Source organism: Andrena cerasifolii, chromosome 2 (genome assembly GCF_050908995.1).
Source record: "Andrena cerasifolii isolate SP2316 chromosome 2, iyAndCera1_principal, whole genome shotgun sequence".
NCBI lineage: Eukaryota > Metazoa > Arthropoda > Insecta > Hymenoptera > Andrenidae > Andrena > Andrena cerasifolii.
The window spans coordinates 153,034-175,335 of record NC_135119.1 but is presented as its reverse complement, the minus strand read 5'-3'; the positions used below and the strand labels follow the sequence as shown (position 1 = coordinate 175,335).

At 37.4% G+C, this 22,302-nt stretch overlaps 1 protein-coding gene and 1 long non-coding RNA gene across 4 annotated transcripts in view; one reads left to right on the top strand and one right to left on the bottom strand.

Annotated features, from left to right (window-relative positions):
* Positions 1-22,302, top strand: part of LOC143378570 (uncharacterized) — a 137,127-nt gene that overhangs the window by 102,460 nt on the left and 12,365 nt on the right. The gene's annotated exons all lie outside the window — the stretch shown is intronic.
* Positions 1-22,302, bottom strand: part of LOC143378518 (RNA-binding protein 38) — a 56,499-nt gene that overhangs the window by 27,637 nt on the left and 6,560 nt on the right. For all 3 annotated transcript variants that reach the window (XM_076830340.1, XM_076830342.1, XM_076830341.1), the window contains exons 3-4: positions 20,873-20,999; positions 3,765-3,825 (exon numbers count right to left, since the gene is read on the bottom strand). In XM_076830340.1, the coding sequence (XP_076686455.1) occupies positions 3,765-3,825; positions 20,873-20,999 (188 nt within the window). The remainder of the gene's footprint in view (positions 1-3,764; positions 3,826-20,872; positions 21,000-22,302) is intronic.

The following is a 22,302-nucleotide window of genomic DNA, read 5'->3' as shown; positions in this document are numbered from 1 at the left end:
ATGCCTTTACTTGTGTTTATAACTTTTTTCCCTATAAATATATTTAAAATTTTCTTTTTGCGCATTAAAGTCAACGAAATGACGCTTAAAAAGTAAAATAAAATTTATCTCTATATTCATTTATTACTTCAGAATGTTCGTTTGAAAAAGGGCCTGATTTTGGGCTGTTGAGGGTAACCTACCCCCTTAAATAGTTTTGCAGTAATAAGTATCTATTTTTATATTTCGTAAAACGCGGGCCCGAAATGCATACTTACTACTTAGTAAGTACTTACTTAGTTATTCTTATTATTCGTATAATATACCTACGTACAGCGTCTGTATTACACGAATTGCAAACTTTTTTATGATTCCTTCCTAAATTAGATCTTTCCAAAATGGATATCTTCGTCCCGAAATTTTAGAGAGGGTATTGCAGTAATGGAGCAACGACTGAATAATTTAAGGACCGTTCGAATTTTGAAGACTATGAAAGCGAAAAGCTGGAACCAAAGCGGAAATGTAAAAGATAATTTTTAAAAGTACTCGATATTACTGGCTTACAGGAATCAAAATCGGAAATTACATTTTCATGAAAAACAGTTCTATCGATGGAAATTTAATATTTAACATATATTCCCAATAAACGTATAATTTAAATGTTATCTTCACTTCGCGCGAAGTCTTGCTAGTCTAGAATCTAGATGATACAAAAACCAATTTTTCACGTACACGCATACACACATCCACGCGCGCATACACCGTACATACTATACGTATACGCACATGCACATATTTTTATTTTTTTCATAGGACCCCAATGATAGATAATGTCCCACCTTGTTTTTTTGCAAAACCCAGATAAGTAGGGATGTCTCCAGCTGTGCTTTTCAATGCAAATAGGGAATAAATAAGCAACTCGAATTTCCTCGGAAGTATGCTCTAAAAGGGGAAAATTTATCTGCCCCGATTTATTACATACGATAACACGTTGAATAGAAATCAACATTTTTTTTTTCAATAGCTTTCACGTACGATTGAATTCAATGTTTCAACGTTGCTTTAGCGTAACGTTACGCGCGTAGGTATATAAGTACACGTATACTGTTGCAAAAGGAAAGCTGCAAAAAGCTTTCCGATCTTCTGCTAGTTTACTTCGCCCTTCGTTTCCTAATGACAGACAGTGCACCGTGTTATATTAAAATCCAAAAACCATCACGTAAAACACCAAAAAATACAACACCAATAGCGACACCAAGTGTAGTGTAAGCCTTCACCACACACACAAGGTTAATATTATAATGGTTAGCGGAGCCTGTACCTACATTCGGCGAATATCAATTTCATTTAAACACAATTCGATGTGTATGCACGTCAAAGGAGAATGCGTTGATACCTTTTACTCATATGCTAACAACAGTCAACGGTATCTCGTTGTTTATGCGACTTGGTACGGACAAAGTCTAATAATACCAAGAAACGTTGCAATAATTTCTGTTCGAAACAAAAATCGAGCAAACGTACTTCCGCTCCCTATCCTTTTCATAACGATTCGTATCGTTTGATAGCATTGTTCGACGTCGTCACGAATTTTTGGCGGCACGCCGAAGAATCTGGTCAGGCCAGATGAGGTAAACCGCGATAAAATCGATTGTCACGATGAAAAAATAATGAACGTTGTCGTGTTTCGCTGCGGTGCGGATCGATTTCCGGCGAAAAACACGGAAGATCCACTGCTTCGAAGAATCGGCCGTATCGTTTATAATTCAACGAAATACTACCGCACGCGGTTAATTTCTCTTCGCCGTTTCGTTTCTGTCTCGCTCTTTATTATTACCAGCTACTGTACTTTGTTAGTACTATTAGTATTTATTCATTTATTATTATTATTCTTATTGTTGTTGTTACTATCATTATTATTATTATTATTATTATTATTCTGTTTCACGCCACGGACAAAAAATTCGGCAAATCGCGTAATATAAATGGCGGCCATCTAACGCTCCGGGGAATAAATAAATTTGTATTTACAATCATCGGTTGTGCTGTTTTCGCGCATACGAGCGTGCCTACCCCTGTAATACAGTACCTATCGCGAAAGTTAAAAAAAGACACCAACGCAACAGTGTGTCGGCTGTTCCGGGATTTCGAAAACCAGTGAACACCTACCCGCCACCAAAGGCAAACCAAACGGAAAATTAATTATGAAAACAAAACTCAAAACAAGGCACACGTAAATGAGTTCAAGTTTTCAAGTAAAATAAAAAAAAAAGAGAGGACAAAATATTCGACGAAACACACTCGATGTAACAAGTACTAAAAAAAAAAAACAAGGTGAAGAAAAGAGTCCGCAAGAGGTGCAAGAGAAAATCTATTTTGTACTAAAATACATATGTATTCCGATACCTGCTGGTAAATGTCGCCATCGATAATCGACTTTACAACATTTAGTGGCATGTGCCGTCTCTATTCGTGTTAAAGATTCTTCGGCTCTGGCAAGAGACGTACTACCATTGCCTTGTGGTTATTACCTTCTTGACTAAATTGGTAAGTAACATCGTTGCGAATTAATCTGGTAACTCCTATTACAATAATGATTATTATAATATCGTCGTTACTATAATTACTGTTATCATTATTCTTATTAATAGGTATTATTAATACCGGTACCATTATTATTATTATTATTGTTGTTGTTGTTGTTTTGTTCTTGTTATTATTAATATTTATTATTATTATTATCATTACGATTACGATTATGCTGATTAAGAAAAAGAGTGTAAAAGAGTAAAGACCAAAAAAGTCAAAATCAGTAACAAACAAATCTCTCAGCAACCCCAATCGTCATTAAATCACTTCATGTCAATCTCATCAAGAAAGAAGAAACAAAAAACACAACCAAAAAGAAAAAAATAAAATACAGTAGAAGAAGAAGAGACCGATTGATCGGAAGATTTTTAATTCGTAGAAATAAATTCGTGGGTACTCATGGCTTCCGATACGTGTGCGTGTGCCGCTTTCATTCTCCCTCTCTCTCCCTCTTCCTCCCTCCCTGTCATTTTTTCACCGATCGCAAATATCTCTGCCCATTTTTTTTCTTTCTTTTTTTCATGCTCTTTTTTTTCATATCTGTCTCTTTCTGTTCGTCTCTCTTTTGGTATATATTTTTTTATATTTGCGCTCCTTAGAACAGCCCTTGGTGCTCTCAAGGATCTCGCAAAGAGGACTCTCAGCCTGCCCCCTTACGCGCGCGCGTCAGGATGCTGAAACGTTATATACAGTCTATCTTTAACAAAATGTTAATGAAATTATCGAACCAAGACCGTCAAGTGAGTACCTCTATTCCCGAATTTCAAATACGATTCATTTCTATCGACATTTTTGCAAAATTCATCGGTTCCCTATAACTGTAGGTACACCTTGCTTCGTTAGGTTCAACAAATACAAACGCCTATCGAGAAAACAACCCGAAAAAACTTCGTTTGAATATCTTCCCACGATTTCGTAAGTTGTAGCTGTATCAAAATGTGACGCGAAGCATTACGTATGACTGAAAAAAAAGCGTGTTACCGTTTCAAAAATGCCGTCGAAATATTATGAAAAATACGCTCCCTACTTGATCAAAATTCATGTCGATGGTGTAGCGTTTAAATGTTGCAACCTCAAAATTCAACTTTGTATAACCGAAATGATCGCGATGACTCCTCTTGATTTACGCTAATTTTCCATAACTACGGTTACATGTTCTTAATATCCTTTAACAAATCACATCAACGTAGACTCACCCATATTGGCCAGGAAGAACTGCGGGGTATCCAGCTCGAATGCCAGCAGCGAACGGGAATGCTGAAATCATAAACAGTTCAGAGTCAATCCTATTTACGTTTCTAATGGCCAGCCCTGAACTCGGGCACCCGTGTTCGTCTAACACGACCTTCGTGTACAATCGAACATCCTGCTATTGAAATCGGATGAGAGAGAAATGTCTTTCGAGCTGTTTGTAAAACGATTACGAACATTGCTACATATATTGTGACGTAGGTACGCGCCATTTCCAACGAAAACGAGAATGAAGAATGAAAAGTGCTTCAAATTAACAAGGTGTCGTGGTGCATTTATTACTATCTTCGTTAAAAAGAATAAACTTCCCTCATCGTGCTTATGAATAGGAAATACATAATGCTTTTAACACTTGTATGAGATACATATGATGATTATAGTGAAAATTCAAGGAGATTTTAAGTTCCCCGTTTAAAGATACCTCAAGAACAGCGTGATCGCTTTTTATAAGAGTGAGATTATTTTAAAAGATTTCGATTGTTGTTACAGGCTTCGATTCTGCGGTTCATCTTTGCTTTCCAATAATTGAAAAAGTTTCGAATTTCCCATGGGTCATTGGCCAAGTAGGTACATAGGTACCTACTGCAATTTCGGAGCAAGCGTAAATCTACCTACATACGATATGATACAGTTATTGAAATTTCGTATACGTCATAACGCCAATTTAATGTGTCTCGCATTTTGATACTGCCCCTGGAAATTACGCACACAATGTGCACATAAATCGGTACACTTTGCATACAAACTGATTAATGCACTTGCTACGTGCATACTGTCTGAGAGTGCATCGTCGCGAAGAACAGAGTTGAACCTATGTATTATTATGTACATCCAAATATAAATGGAACTTGCACAATAATTTTTTTTTCGAAAGGGGTTGTTTTTGAGAAAATTGATTTTGCAACTTCGTCAGGTACGCGTGGATTCGCGCAATATACCATTTCATTCACAGTTGTATGTACATATTACCTATGTCAGGGTTGACTAACTGGTGGCTCGCGAGCCGAGGGGGCCCCTCCGCCTTCCTGCCACGCGGAACGGCCCCCTCCATATCTCTCAGACTCTGACGATCGCAGTCAAAAAGAGAAGGAAAGAAGGAGGAATCGACTGCGATCGTCAGAGTTTAGTCGGTGTGGAGGGGAGTCGTTTAGCGTGGCAGCAAGGCGGAGGTGCCCCCGGTGGCTCGCGAGCCACCAGTTAGTCAACCCTGACCTATGTAGTATGCATACATATCAGGTTATTGCAAACGTAATGTCTCTTCTTATCTTCCTTACCTAAACAAATGTATCTTACGTTCTCTAACGAATTTTTACAATAAATTTTATCGATAACAACAAAAATGTACAGTCAACAATTAAAAGTATTATACATACGTTACTACTGTACCAATCAGTAGTAATCAAGAAATGCCCATATCAAAATGGGTTTATATATTTATAAATTAATTAAGTATTCATCAATTCGCTTTACAGCGAGAACAACATTAGTCGATATTCTAAAATTTATTATTGGGAACTATTTGCTCGTCCTCCCCACTCTTTAGATTTAACACCTACAGATTTCCATTTACATATTGCAATCGTCACAATATGCTCTAAACTCTAAAGGATAAAAATTTGAACACAGCGGAGGATCTGAAAGAAGCAGTAACCCAATGTACCTTGCAACAAGATCGCAACAATTTTTTAAGAGGGGAACTCAAACATTACCAGAAATGGTGGAATATGGTCTAAGGAAATTATAGACATTATATCATTGATTAATAAACTCGGTAAGTACAACTTTTTAGTAAGTTACATACATATGAGCAAGTGACATTACTTAAGGAATTACCTGATAGTATTTACTGCTGGATTGTAACAATACTTAAAGGACACTCAATGCCAGTTTTCTTCGAAAACGAAGCCCTAAATTAAAGAATACGTGTGCTTCACATTTTCGTCTTACAGTTTCAAGCAAAATTACCGACTTGTATCACCAACAGCGAACCACCCTCTATATTTACGCATTTTTACAGACATACAATAGGGTAAACGATGTAGTAGTTGACCACCTAAGAGCTTCAGTTTAAGTAAACGCTATGGAATAAGTAACTTGAATTTTATAAATGAAGTTTTGTTATACCAGGCGGAAAGAGAATTGTCGAAGATGATTATGACACCAAAGAAACTTTGAGAAATCAGTAGTTTCGATTTTATGCTATTATAAAGTAACATAACTCAAAATTGTAGTTATTGCCCGGTCGTGGCATAGTTGTTGACCGGTCTAGGTACAGTTGTTGGCCACTTGCTGAATATAAAAGAAAATGACATATTTTTTACTTTAAAATCACTTCCACTAAAACCATCTGCCAACATATAAAAATCAAAGACATATTGTCTTGGGGCAGGGTGAGTTTTATGTGCACCCTTCACGACGTATGCTGTGCACTTCGCCGCGGTCTCATTGGCTTCTCAATCGTTTTCCTTTTGGCTTCTTAGATTTCTCTCTCATCTGCTCTTTTTTCTTCTCTTTGCATTTCTTTGCCTCTTTCTTTTCTTTTTTTTCTTTCGTCAAGCACCTTTGATCTCCGAATTATCGTACCGACTTTCGGACCAATGAAAAATCCGAAGTCATCGGAGGTGCATACCCTAAACCATATAAAAGCAGGGCACATTGCCCCGTGCCTCCAAAGATTTGAATGAATTTTTCTCGCGGTTTTTCAGCACGAAAATTACTGTACATTCGCTGAACCAGTTATTGAACACCCCCCAAAGCACAACATAATCACGTTCGACACGACTGGACGTATGACGAATGTTAACATTGGGCCCTTGTCACCTATTATGATCAATGGCATTCGCGGCAAACAAAATTGAACAATGATTATACAGTCATTAAACAAGTCACCGCTCTAAAGATTCCCGCTAAACGTTTACCTTCTTTGAGAGTTGAAATTACACGTTTTTCATTCCGACGATTTCACGGCGGAACGCTTGTACCTAAATCATCGATTGTTGGTTGAAATGAAAGGTAGGGCTGTCTTTTCTGATCAACGTACATCATTGATGCGAAAACGTGCTGGTTCATTAGACTATGGCGACAGAAATTTGAAGTGGTCAACTTCTGTATCCTGGTCAATAACTGTATCGTTTACCCTACTTACAGTTCAATCTAAAATTAAATTTTAATCACTGGTAATGGTAATATAATTACATCTAACGTAAAATAGAGACTTTTAAATATTAAGTCATGCTAGCCGATACCGAGTCAGCAGTAATTTTCACACGCGAAGAAAAAGAAACAAAGTTGGTCACTTGGGTTAAGGCAGGGCTGCACAGGGAGCCTTTTTCAGCGTCTAGCGGCAAGCAACCAGCCGTGCCTCGAGCTGTCCCGTTGCTAAGTATAGAATCAGTGAGGAGAACTGCAGTAGTGTAAGTTTGGGCTCGTAGAGGCGTAGCGTAAGTATACAGGGTCAGCGTTTTATCCTGCAACCCGCGCTCGCGCGAACAGGTAAGGTGGCAACAGCGCCTCACGGACGCATTCCACTACAATCATGCACCGTCCCGGCGTTCGTCGAGCTGCCAGTGACCGCTGGGCAGCTATGATGCCCGAGCTTCAAGAATTTTAGGATGGTCTCTTTCAAATTAACGTCGCAAAGAGCTATTCAGAATCTCCCGGTCCGGGTTGAAAAATTTGAGGCCTTTTTCGTATAACTTTTGAATTATAAAAATATTGTAATGCAATTTGCGCCGAAAAATAAGGGAAAAAATATTCCCCTTTAATGATGGATAATTTAACATATTTTACATTTACTTAATTTTTTTCTATCAATTTTTTAACGCTTCCAAATGTCGTGGTGTTGATAAACAATAGGCTAGTTGTTTCTATATCATTACTTTCAGAAATTGAGAAATTAAATTTTTATACAATTATGTGTTAGTTCTGCAGACCTCAGAATCTATTATTCTGGTTTTCTTTCTTATGATTTTATCCTTGATGTAGTGCATACCTAGATCAGAGGTAAGGGGTAACTAATGGGACGCGTCTTTGATTGTAGGAGTGTTTGAATTTTTTTTTTAGAATTTTTGTGTCCGAGTGTTTTAGCAGTTTAGCTACTCAACGTCACGCCTATACCGGCTTCCGTTAATGTCATTTTTTGGAACGATGCGCCATTATTGTGGCTTTTACACGTAGGTGGCGAAAAATCTCTCCGTACAAGGGTATAGCGCCGTGGTCAACCCTGTCGTAGCTAAAATTTTTTAAATTGAGACCTCGATTACCTGGGCCGGAAAATTCCCAGTGGCTCTTTGCGACGTTAATTTGACCATCCTAAAATTTTCGGAGCTCGGGCACCACTACAGTCCAGCGGTCGCTGGCCGCTCTTCGCTGGGCCGGTGCATGGTTGCAGTGCAATGTGTCTGTGAGGTGCTGTTGCTATTTTACAAGTTCACGTGAGCGCGGCTTGCAGAATAAAACGTTGACCCTGTCTATGGCTGGGTTCCTTGTGGGGCCCCAGTACAGAGCACTTCCCATAGGTCCCATTCGGTGGGGTCATGAAATTTCCAAAACATTTGCTACTGCTGGCATTTCGTATGACTTGACGGTTCGATTTTACTGATAATAAAACATTTATTGCTAATAATAATTATCTTTTCCGCGACACATAAAATAATTAGAAAGTTAATACTATACATATGTACAGTACGCATCTGGTGCTCATCATTGCACTCGGTGATAGTTACAAGCAAAAAGTTGCATACCTAATAAATCAAATTAAGGAATATGCAGTATGGTCTGGGTTAGGTCTGGGTTAGCATTGCACATAGTAATAATCTTATAGCTGCATTACCACAAGTAATTTAACACGTACACTTTCGAATACATAAAGGTTTATTTAAAAAAAAGTCTTCAAATTTAAAAAAATAAATTCCCCCCAAAAATTGTGGTTTCAGACCTTTCAGGTAACCAAAGCGCGGAGCCCCGTTGGCCTAATGCAGTGAGGGCCAGTTGGGCCATTATGGAGCCCAACATCCATGGTGTTTTCCAGAGCCGCGCTGAAGGGGAGCTCGAAGCCAATCATACCGCGGGTGTACAACAGATATGAAAAACTGTAAGAGTGTAAGGAGTAATGTGTGGTGCAGGCTCGTACTCATAGGTTGAAATAACTGACCCTCTTCCCTATCTGTTGCACGACCACGTTATCGTTGGCTTTCGAGCTCCCCTTTGCACGTGACTTTAGTAACCAATATGGAGATCGGGCTCCTTAAGGGGGGCAGCCACTGTGAAAATCTTTTTTGCATTTTCTTAATGTTTGGGGTCTCAACATTATACCTACAGTTTCAAAGTGGATTTCGAAAAATTCTCGGAGCCACGGAAGTATAGGTAGTGCAGCGCTCGGAACCGAGTGCCCGCGCGAATGGCTTGGAGTCGATCGACCGGACAGTTTATGTCCAAGAATCCAAATGTAATAAGAGGGATTATAAGTTTATATATTGTTTAGTTGTATACTTCTGCTATCTTTGAGTTGCAAAGTGTTTTATTTTCATCTAGCAATTTCTAAAAGAATGACCTGGCTGGAGAAAGTCAGAGTTTATTGTAAAGGGTCCGAATCTTGTTTTCCTTGCGCCCGATAGTCCCCAAGGTGTTGGGAATTTGCCGAATTTTAAAGGCAATAAATACGCGATGCGCGAGGGCCTGGGTAAATCCCTAATTACTGGACTTGGCAAAAACTCGGTTTATTGTTTTAATATCCGTCCGCCTCCGCGAAGTGGGGATTCTACCGCTGCAACAAGCAGTCAGAAAGAAATACCAGTAAGAGTCAGAACAAATCCTCAGTAAGCATTAGTTAAGCCAAGATGAAATGGATCATAAAGGCAAGCGACATTTTAACCAGAAACAAACATCGGATGGCAGAAAAGGAAAACGGCCTCCAAATCGGTTTGAAATGAAGAAAAGTGTTGAGAATAGGAGTACATCTGCAAAGAAGTTCAAAGCATGGCATACAGACGTGATTATTGATCAGTCAATTAGTTATAGAATATTGAACGTTTTTACTTTTTTTCCGCTGTATGTGAACATTTGAGCTCTAAAACGTGTGGAGATGACATTAAGTTCGAGGAATGAAACATACGTGGACTTGGATTCAAATTGGTTTTAATGTGTGCAAATTGTGACGCAAAATAATTATATCGATTCGTGTCCATTAATTCGTAATGCTTACGAAATAAATACCAGATTTATATTTGCGATGCGTCTATTGGGAATTGGCCTTCAAGGAGCTGAAAAGTTTTGTACTTTTATGGATTTACCACGACCTGTATTCCATTCGTTTTCTGATAGTGTTATTAAGGGGAGGTTGTGGTCTAGAGCCCCAAAAAATAGGCGATATTTAGGAATTAATTAAAGGAAAACTACTATATATAATTTAATGGGACTTCTTGCATTGTATTAAGGATGTCTTAGATTATAGAAATATATTGTTTGTTTTATAATTAATCATTGGAGCCAGCCTTGGGGAGTCGTTAAAGTCAAGGCGTCAAAAATTGATCCAAATCGGTGGGACCACTATCTCCAAAAGTTATTATCCGATTCGACTGAAACCTTGTTTATTTTGAAGATGATTCTTTTGGCTAGGGGAGAACTAAAAAATTACAAAAATTACATTTTTTTAGAAAATAACGACACCTCAAGTTTGAAATCACTTTTCCCTGTATTTTTCGTCCTTTCATCGCCCTTGAAAATTATAAATTTTCAACTTTTTGTAATTTTTTAGTCCCCCCCCCCCTAGCCAAAAGAATAATCTTCAAAATAAAAAAAGTTTCAGTCGAATCGGATAATAACTTTTGAAGACACAGGTCCCACCATTTTTAGAACACTGTTTCGAGAAAAACGCATTTGAAGTTTTACGTGAGCGCCGGAGTGGACGGTTGTTGCCCATGCATTTGCCGCTACTCAAATGCCTATAACTTGGGGAATTTTACGAATTTCAACAAATCCTTTTAAACACGTATTCCTAAAAGATTGAACATTCAAAAAATGAAATAAAACAAAAATCGACATTTAGACCAGAACCTCCCCTTAGAGTTTTACGTGAGCGCCGAGTGGCCGGTTCTTGCCCATGCATTTGCCGCTACTCAAATGCCTATAACTTGGGGAATTTTACGAATTTCAACAAATCCTTTTAAACACGTATTCCTAAAAGATTGAACATTCGAAAAATGAAATAAAACAAAAATCGACATTTAGACCAGAACCTCCCCTTAGAGTTTTACGTGAGCGCCGAGTGGCCGGTTCTTGCCCATGCATTTGCCGCTACTCAAATGCCTATAACTTGGGGAATTTTACGAATTTCAACAAATCCTTTTAAACACGTATTCCTAAAAGATTGAACATTCGAAAAATGAAATAAAAAAAAAATCGACATTTAGACCAGAACCTCCCCTTAGAGTTTTACGTGAGCGCCGAGTGGCCGGTTGTTGCCCATGCATTTGCCGCTACTCAAATGCCTATAACTTGGGGAATTTTACGAATTTCAACAAATCCTTTTAAACACGTATTCCTAAAAGATTGAACATTCGAAAAATGAAATAAAAAAAAAATTGACATTTAGACCAGAACCTCCCCTTAAGCGTTTTCGCAATGCAGCGAAAACCGTGTGCGATTATTCGCTGTATAGAAGTGGGAAAGAGGAAATGGAAAAACTGCAGAAGCACTATTGTTTCTGGCGACGGAAGTTGGAAAAAAGAGGATTCAGTTCGCTCTTCGGAGTAGCGAGTCTTATTGGGTATTACACAAATAAAGTTCTCGACGAGATTATAAAATCCTGCACGATATGTATAAAGCAGTGTGGGCCACTTTATACCATAAGACCTCAACAGATAAATCGCCGAAACATCACTACTACTGCCAGAGGGCGCGGATTATTGGTGCACGTGGCAGAAATCGAAGGCCAACAATACTTTGGATAAATATGTGCACAAGACGCCATTGCAACAGGATATTGTTGTTGCCATCACACCTATTTATGAAGACTTAAGTGGCAAAGAACTATTAAAAAAATGTTTAGGTGGATTCACTTAGAATAATAACGAGAGCTTCAACGCTCTCGTTTGGAAATTCGCACCTAAAACACTATCAAGTGAGGCCGCCATAGTACATTTAGCTGCTTATTTGGCCAAAATTCTCTTCAACGATGGTCATACTGGTCTCCTACGGATATTGGAACATCTAAATGTTAAAATTGGGCCAACAGCCGCTGCGTACCGAGACAAGCAGGACGTGTTACGTACCTATATCTGCTGCCGACCGAAAAGCGCGAGCACCGACACGTGAAGGTCGATTGCGACGAAGATGTGGCTTAAACGAGGAGGAAGACAATGCAGCTGATTTACATGATGTTTACACTTTGGTAAGTTGAAAAATTCCGATGTTATTTCCCAAATAACTTCTGTCAAAACTTTAAACGCGATTATCTCGAAACTACATTTTTCAAACTGGGCGCATTGATAACTCAGCCAATAATACAAACAGTAATACAATTATCTTCAGTTAAGCATACCAGTTTTTTGGTCGAATAATTTATTTAATCGTAACATTGAAAAAACACGTTGCTTTTTTATACTTTTTGTTCCAAACTTCTTCTTAAGTCCGCCATTTCTTCAAAAATTAATATTTTTTTAAACCTGTACGCTTAATTGTAGTTATTGTAATATACTTTAAGAAACCGTTCGAATTTTTCAATTCGGAGCAAATGTTGGAAAGTTACACGAGTGCCAGTTTTGTAATTTTTTTTTGCAGAACCTAACGTTATCGTATGCTGTGGCCATACTACCAAAAATTTGTTCAATCTGGGAGCATAAAATATTAGTTAAATATAGGTATTTTCAGGTGACAATAAAGATTTTTCGTAGAAAGCTACTTTTCAATATTGTTTGTTTTGTTTTTATTGTTTTCCTGTGTTTTAAGCAGGATGACGTTTCAAGCTTATTTTTGCTTATATTGCCCAACGAACTATAGTCCCATTTTTTTTATCCCTCCTCTCTCCTTCGGGTCCCAGCAGCAGCAGCGCACCGGGAGAAAGATGGTCTCCCATCTTTCCCCAGTACACCGCCCCGTGATGCTTAACTTCGGTGATCTAACGAGAACCGGTGTTTTCCATCACGGCTACGGCCGCTGGTTGTACATTTCATTATAAACATATGTCTTGAAAATTGCCTTTATTTTCGACCGTCACAGTGGCTTCCCTCCTTAATGGCCCAACTTGGCCCTCTTTGGCCTAAAGCCACCGCAAGAATCTGAGGAGGGTGATTTAGGGGGTCGGTTCTCAATCTGCATCGTGGACCTTCATGAAACTGTCCTTCGCCTTTTAAATTTTATCTCCACTCCTCGAATTCGGAATTCATCAGTCTGCCGTACATAAATTAAGACTGAACCGACGAGAAATAAAATTTGGATTCTATGCTTCTGGCGATACCTAAAGGGCACTGGTAGAAAATGGCCAATTTTGCCCCTTGCTGCCAACGTGAAACGTTTGCATATCATAAATCTACGGGTTCTAGGAATTCCAAAAAAGCAGAATTACATTTAGGTATATACACCAGCCATGCGATGGGAAAGTTGTAAAAAATGTAGATAAGGAGGAAGGTGCACCGGGTGACAAATTGGAAGTTGTTGACTTCAAATGATTACACTAGTTTACAGCCATTTTGCGCAGCAGATGCCACTATTTTTTTTTTACGTAAAATGACCCGCTGACTTCGAAAATGAGGTCCAAAAAATTTTCTACGGATACGTTTTCGAGATATCGACAGGTGAAATTTTTACCTGTCTGTCAAAAAAAGTAGTCCCACTTAATTGCGAATATCTCGTGGTGCGAATTTCCGATTTGGGAAAAAATTATATCGAATTAAAGATAATTGAATCACCAACAAATGTACCTGACACAGTTTTCAAATCGGTTCAGTAGTTCGGGTGAAATCGATGGAAATATGTGAAAAAAGTCATTTTTCTCGACCGAAGTTGAGATCGACAATTCATTTAATTATCTGGGAAAAATCGAAATCGCAACAATGGGCCCAGGTTCTTATTTTTTACTTTGAGTCTGCACTTTTACGTAGAAAACAAGCAGCTACTGAAGAAAGATGAATACATAAGTACCGAAGCTAGAGACAATTGTGTGAAAACACTAAAATTTCATTTTTTCTTGGTTTTGGTTGTTTTTTCAATTTCATTGTGTTATTTCAATTTTAATTCATTCGGTACATTTTTTCAAGTATTTTGTTAACATGTGTGTGTTTTAGAAATAATAAAAATGCACTAGAAACTAAAAAATAATTATTTTCTTGCACTACAATTTTGATGGTGGCTTTTCACTTTAAATAAAAACTTGGGGCATTTTTAATAAAATCGTTTAACATAAATTTTTTTAATATATTTCTACTCGTAGTTTATTTTCTATTGTATGGTTTTCATTTTTTTATCCAACGGGCGTAAATATGTCCTTGAAGATCCATTTCTTCTTTTCTCACTTGAATTTTTTCCCAGAAAATCTTAGCGACCTAATTAAATGACGAACACGGAGAGAGATTCCATCAGAATATGAAGGGTATTGAGCGGCGGTATCATGGATTTTGGAATGAGGCAATGATGGGAAATTATACTTGGTTTCCTCATAAGAGAAACGAATCCCAAAACGAACAAAAGACAAAAAAAGCCAGAACTATTTCTAAAACACACATATGTACATTAAAAAAATACTTGAACAGATGTACAGAATGAATTAAAATTGGAATAACACAATGAAATTGAAAAAAACACCAAAACCAAAAAGAAATGAAATTTTAGTGTTTTCACACAATTGCCTCTAACTTCTTTATTTACCCTTAGATTTTCTTCAGTAGCAGCTTATTTCCTTTGTAAAAGTGCAGACTTAACGTGAGAAATGAGAAACTCGGCCCATTTTTGCAATTTCGATTTTTCCCAGATGATTAAATGAATTGTCGATTTCAATTTCAGTCGTAAACTATGACTTTTTTTCACATTTTTCCATCGATTTCACCCGAACTACTGAACCGATTTGAAAATTTTGCCAGGAACATTTGTTAGTGATTCAATTATCTTTAATTTGATATAATGTTCGACCACATCGGTCATTCGCAACACGAGACATTCGCAATTAAGTGGGACCACCTTTTTGACAGACAAGTAAAAAGTTCACCTCTCGATATCACGAAATCGTATCCATAGAAAATATTTTAGACCTTATTTTCGGAATCAGCGGATCATTTTACACAAGAAATACATAGTGGCATCTGCTGCGCAAACAAATTTTTTATTTTGTAAACTAGTGTTATGAACTTCATAATTCGAACGCTACTTTGTAAATAAAAGTCAATACTCTTACTGCATCTTTTTTAGTAACGTAAAAAAGATTAATCAACAATCATAGGAAGCGTTAAATTTACAGCGCCGACATTTACGAAAATATATTTAGAATCGTACCTACTTTAATTTACATATAAAACCACAGGTAACTAGGAGAGAGTCCTACAGTACCGGCCACTCCAAGTTTTTGTACTATAACTTGGACTATTGTTGGTAAAAATCAAATTTCAAAAAAGGAATAAGAGGAGATAAATCGTTTTTCTTAAATTTTATTCTGAAGATTAATAATTCGCTGGAATAAAAAAGGTGTAATTCGCAAAGAACGAAAAATTGTCGTCCAGTACCGGCCAATTACTTAGTTAGTATATCTGAAGGTCTAAGTAATTAATAATGTTAGTAAAAACATTTAAAAATACAATAGACCGTTTATTTACGCACGCCTACAAATATCATAGGTAAAATGATCGATATTTTCTTGGTCTGTACAGTGCTCCTGGGCCCAACTTTTGCATTTGATGCACTGCACCAAATCATTGTTGAATGATTCTTTATAAACGATGCACTCAGTGACTTATTCATCAAAACCTACTTTAAGTTTACTTTAGTGTAATTTTGTTTCATAGTAGCATTTTCAAAGCCGCATTCCCATTGTTCCAAGAAAAGCCTAAGGACTCTAATTATAGGAAAACAATTTTAAAAAAATTGGCCGATACGACGAGCACGTGGAAAAAGTTTTAGGTTTGATGCGTAATATACAAAGCAAATTGCAAAAACCGGCCATTTATGTGCATCTAATAGTCTAAAAATAATGTACGTAATATGACAAAATTAATTACCTGAATAATAAAAAATCAGTTATGAAAAATAACTTTTGTCGTACGGAACACCAGTGTAAACGTTAAACGTCTTAGAACTCTGGTAATACTGAAGAACAAATAACGTTGCCGGAATACCTTACACAGGACTATAGTATTCATTTGTTTCTCCATCGATAGTGCAATCAATTAACAATAAAAACGAGATTTAGTTTTGGCCGGTATGTACCTATTGTACACTGGCCGGCACTGTACGACTCTCCCCTACATACATATCTACATATAGCGTTAACTATTAAGAGCATAAGTGATTTTAAAAAAAAACAATAAGTAAGGAACGCGCTGTGGTGTTCTGATTAGTTTCATCGAAATATTTTTAGAACATTGCTTTATCCTTTCATTAATAATTATTTCCACTATATATTGGGGCTTTCTAACGAGTCGTGATTAACTACTTACAAGGGGACCCTACAGCTGTGCCCCCGGGGATTTTACTGAAATTTTAGGGGATGAATGTAGAGATTATCTGGATGACCTTCTGCAAAATATTCTATGCCAATGAGCATTGTTTATAAACAATAAATATGTGCCAATTAAAAGCAGTTCACTTTAAACATATTTTAAGAAAGTGAGTTGGGTGAGTGCGTACAGCGCTTACTTCCCAACCAAACGTCACGGGTTTCAAATCCTGTCATCCTAAGGTGAATGTCCCAATTTCTGCTCATTTCGTATTTTTCTTATTATAAGCGTCACGTTTGTACTATAGTTACAACAAAATAATTCTAAATTATTTGAACAGCAACGAAAAACTTTTAAAATCAGTGACTCATGATTTTTCGACCGTATTTTAGCTGGTTGTGATAAGGAACAGGGTCACTATTGGTATTCGATGATTGGGCAGAAAATAGTTTTTGCAGTAAAAGTTCTTATTTAATAACAAAAATAGATGCCGTATTGTGCTCTGGATGTAGATTTTTTACTATTTTTGATTATTTTAAATAGAAAACAGGTGATTAAGGGTCAAGTGAATCACCATCGTGTCCGCATTTCTACTCACCAAAATTTTAGCAACATTACCGCACAATTCAATATATGCTGTAATTTCTATTTCTATTCTAAGGCATTTTATTATTTGTTTATCATTATTTTATGCTTTACTGTGGCGTTATAAGACATCTCCATTAAAAGTGTAACTTATTTTAACCTGAAATGGCAACATATTATGTGAGTAGAAATGGGTACAAATGGTCAGTAGAAATACGTATATCGCTATTTTTCGTGAGCAGAAATACGGACATTTAAAGCATTATATTTAATTACAATTTACTAGTAGTTAAACATCTTGAAATGTAACCCCTTAAATGAGCAGACATTGGGACATTCACCTTAATTTCTTATTATGAGTTAAAAGAAAGGCGGCAAAAATAAATTAGGATGACAGGATTTGAATCCGTGACGTTTGATTGGGAAGTAAGCGCTATACGCACTCACCCAACTTACTTTCTTCAAATACCTTTAAAGTGAACTGCTTTTAAGTGGCGCATATCGATTGTTTATAAACAATGCTTATTGGCATAAAATATTTTGCAGAAGGTCATCCAGATGAGCTCCAGATTCATCCCCTAAAATTTCATTAAAATCCCCGGGGGTACAGCTGTAGGGTCCCCTTGTTAGCCTGTGCTATCGTTAAAGATTTTCGAGGTGTGCCTGCAAATGATGGCAGTTTGCCCACAAATCCTTGTTCCGTAATTTTATTTATAAAATTTCGAAAACCACAATCAACAATAAATATACCTATCCATTACTCCAAACTTATCCCATATATATATATATATATCAGTTCCGAGAAGTCCTTTCAATATTGAAACAATAGTTTTATTTCAAGGATAAGGTCCCCAACATTTTAGTATAAATCCATTCACACTGACATCATTGGTTTTATTTAGATTTCGATGTTTGTAGGTATATTGTATGTAGAATACGTTGCACGATGGGGCGAAGAATTGGAACTTTTTTACAAAAATAGGTACGTACCTAGATAAGTCCCGCCTAACACAATGATGGTAGTTATTAAATTATAGGTCTTCGGGTTTGCTCGAACTTCTATGTATACCTACCTACATTCACCAACTTCGTTAATGATTATTTTACTGAAAAACCATAATCTGCAGAAGAAGAGAATGAAATGTGTATAACAATTCTTATTCGCGTTCAGCACGTTACGAGGTTTGATTTTACACGTAAATTACACTAGGTACAGTCTGTTCCACAAGAGCGGGTTCCTAGTGTCTCCGAAAGGAATCATTAGATTTTAGAGAAAAGTCTATATTGCCGAAAAGTACGCTTTATGAACTAATACGCAATTACCTAGTATATGTTCCAGTCTCCGTTATTGTCGATAATAATCGCTTGACACCGTTTAGGCATGATTTCAACTAACTTTTTTGCATACTCCGAAGATGAAGACCATATTTCTCTAATTTCTCGAGGTAACTGCTTCACCATGAATATACGTTTTCCTCGAAGCTTGTGCATTACGAAACCCCAAACGTTTTCGATTGGATTCGCATCAGACGATTGTGCAGGCTAGTGGAAACGTTACTATCCCCTTATTTTTTTTCCACGTAGTGCAAAAACGACAAAAAATACGGAGTTCTCATTATAAAAATCGCCTGTTTTCTACGGAATCGCAAACTAAAATGCCACGTGTTAATCAGCGTAGTAGAAGACACTTTTCTCCTCCGAATTCTCAAGGACCGACTCCTTCTTAAAGTACAAGACCGTGGCTACGAGGAATAATTCTAGACACATTTTCGTGAATATCTGCGCTATTAATTTAACGCTTCCTATGATGGTTAATCAATTTTTCTTACGTTACTATTTTACATGCAGCGAAACTATCGACTTTTACCTATGTACAAAATTGCGTCCGAATTGTTGCATTTCATGCATTCCTTTCGAAATTATGATCTGCTTACACCTACTCACTTTCTAGCACCGAGCTTGTTATTCTGAATTCAACCCGTGACCTACGAATTACTGTAGATTCCGGCTTAACTTTCGTGGAGCATATTCGCCATGTTTCAGCTAGGGCGAAAAGATTTTGGGCTTTATTCGTAGATTTTGCTCGAACTTCACAAATTTCAAAACCTTACACTACTTGTGTAGGGCTTTAGTGTTGCCACATCTGGAAAACGGGTCCGTTATTTGGTCCCCGAGCACGGCCAAATATAGGCAGGAGTTGGAGAGGGCTCAGCACAACTTCTTGCGCTTCCTGGCGTTCAAGATGGGTCAGCCCCTGCAGCGATTTGAACATGACTATGGTCCTATTATGTGAAAGCTGGGTATCCAAACGCTGGAGTGTAGGAGTACTGTTAGTGATTTAACCTTCTTATTTAGGATCATTAATGGATTCGTATGCAGCCCCCCCTGTTACCAGACAAATCAATTTCAATGCTCCGGAACGGGCCATCAGGCAAACTTTGCTATTTAGAACTTTGGACTATACCTCCAGATTTGGCAACACTGACCCCATGAACAAGGATATGTAACTTGGCTAATTTGCACTGCAGGGATGTTGATTTCTTCAACGGATCACCTTCTACTTTTAAGAAAAGCGTTTATAGAGCGGTAGTTTTCCACAATAGATCTGGGTAGCCATATGCTCTTTTTGATCGCCGTGTTTGTATACTCTGATGTGTTTTCAGTAGTAACGTGTCTCTACGATGTTCGATGTATTCTTTTTTTGTTACAAAATGGGTTTTACCCGTAAAAGTGAAATAAATAAATAAATAAATAAATAAATCATTTCAGGTCAACAACTTCCAATTTGTCACCCGGTGTACCTACCTCTTTACCTGCATTTTTTACAATATACCCATCGCACATTCTGATCCGTCATCACGGATGTACTATACTTTTATGCTTTTCGGGCTTCCTAGAAACCTGTAGAATTATGATTTGCAAATATTTTACGTTGGCAGCAAGGGTCAATGTCCTTTAATTATTGTTCCTGAATGAATTTTCTAGTTAACCTTTAAATGGCCGGGATTTTTTCATTGAAATTGTAAATTTTATTTACTTAAAATGTATGCATATGTACCACCAAAATGGCCGGCAAAGTATCCAAATTCTTAGGTGGCCACTATAGTGGCCAGCCCAGCCCTCTAAAGGTTAAGGTCTCGTCCCAATAACACTACTCTTGCAGCAATATTGCGTCGATGTTGGACGTTGGCCCTGCACCTATCAAGAACAAGATTTACTACCCCACCTTATTCGAGAAGTAATATGGTCTGTTACTGCGACGAACGAGATATGCCGATTTGGCTATACTTCAACGGCGTAAAACTCGCGACAGTGACGCGCGAGAATCAACTTAAAGATTAGAAATGACGATCCACCTAAATACCAACTATTTCTCAATGTCTTGACGCAAACATCTAGACATACCACCTATATTTTTTAAAAACGAAGTATTCACTAATCGATTACGATTAATATTAAATGAATTATACGAACAAGTAGTATTAAAATCCTGCTATGTATGTATATAGTGCCACTAGTATTATTAGTACTGAAGCAAATCTACATTATTGATAGCCTTCTTTTATGAAGTAACAAATTTCACGTTTCACCTTCTGTTTGGATACCCAGCAAAAATTCGAAACTATTTCACAAGCTTCATTTCTTACTGTTCATCATGGAAAAATCTACGTATCAAAGAAAGTGGTATTCAAGGATCCGTCCAAATCAAAGCGCAAAATCACTCAAACAATAACAGTTCAACTCTATACCATCTATTTGCTGAATCTACCTCCAAACGCGTCGAGCAATCCGTATATACTCAATGACCGTACATTGCTGAGCAAACTTACTCGCTTGTAGATTACCCCTGGGCTTAGCTCCAAGAATCGCCAGGTTGACGTTTGCTTTGCGTCCGTCGATTATGGGGTTGGGGTCTTTGCACGCCCTCTCCGCTGCCGGTCTGTCTCCCATGATCACCTGCGTGCAGATCCAATCGATTATTCCACTAATCCTACCGCTCCATCTGCATCTTGCACTCATCCCCGTTTTAATTTTTAACTAGCGGCACAAACTCTCGTGTACGTATGTAGCCCGCACATAACATCCGGATCCGTACTTTCGATAACGCTCTTGAGAACGTTCCCTGACGGCTTCACTGTCATACTATGTCTATCAAGCTTCTTCACAATAATTCCACCTATTCTGCCTGTCTACTTTCATCTACTTTTAACGCTTACATGCCAGAGAACTTAACTAGCAGTGAACTAGCTAACTAATAGTGAATCTTAATTGTATGAGATTTAACCTCTTGCACTCCAATTTATTCACTCGCAGATCAATCGGAGATACTTTTAATCGATTCTGCGCTTATTAATTAGCACACAACATTTTCGAATGGAGAATAATATAGTATGGTAATCACAAAACTAGTAGGTACTTGGTGTAATCCTACAAACTACGAATTCTATCATTCTTACCTATACAGTTGAATGAAATTAACGCGTAACATTGCTTTAAACTTCGCTGTACCTACGAAACATATGTACCTACTTCGAGTAGATACAAAGGGTTCAAATTGAATTTATTCTACTAAAAACAATTTTAACGAAACAGGTTACAACGAACTTACATAAGAACGTAGTGTATTGATACATTAATCAAAGTTTCACTTAGAACTTTCGCTAATAAACATAATACCTATAGATGAATAATTTATGACGTAGAATCTATTCAGGCTGCAGTTACAAAGTTACGCACACGAAAAATTGGTAAGGATACCTATTCGCCATTTGTTTCTCTTCGATGTGATAATCGTATATATGTAGGTAGACATCAACAGAATTTTGTTCCAGTGAACAATATGGTCGTTGACTTACATTTCCGCGTTATTCTTCGCCCGACTACAGCGTTTGTGATAAAACAAAAGACTGATAGTAATGCAGCCGAAGGTAGTGGAGACACCTTTGCGGAAGGGAGGACATTATCGTTAACGGAAAGCCGACAAAACATGCCTTTTGGATATGAGTGTACAAACTGGTTGTGTTATCATAATAAATTATACTGTTATCTTTGCGTCCACACTTAACTCATTCGTTTCAAAGAATGCACCAGTAAACGGCGAGCTAAAATTTTGTCTATGCGAACATCTCAAAATAATAAAATATATTTTACAAGAAATATGCATGAATATTTCACTATTGAAGGTGTAGAATATTTGAAATTGGAAAATGCTATAGGAAAGACGGTAAATACTGAATACTATTAAATAACGCGAATTATG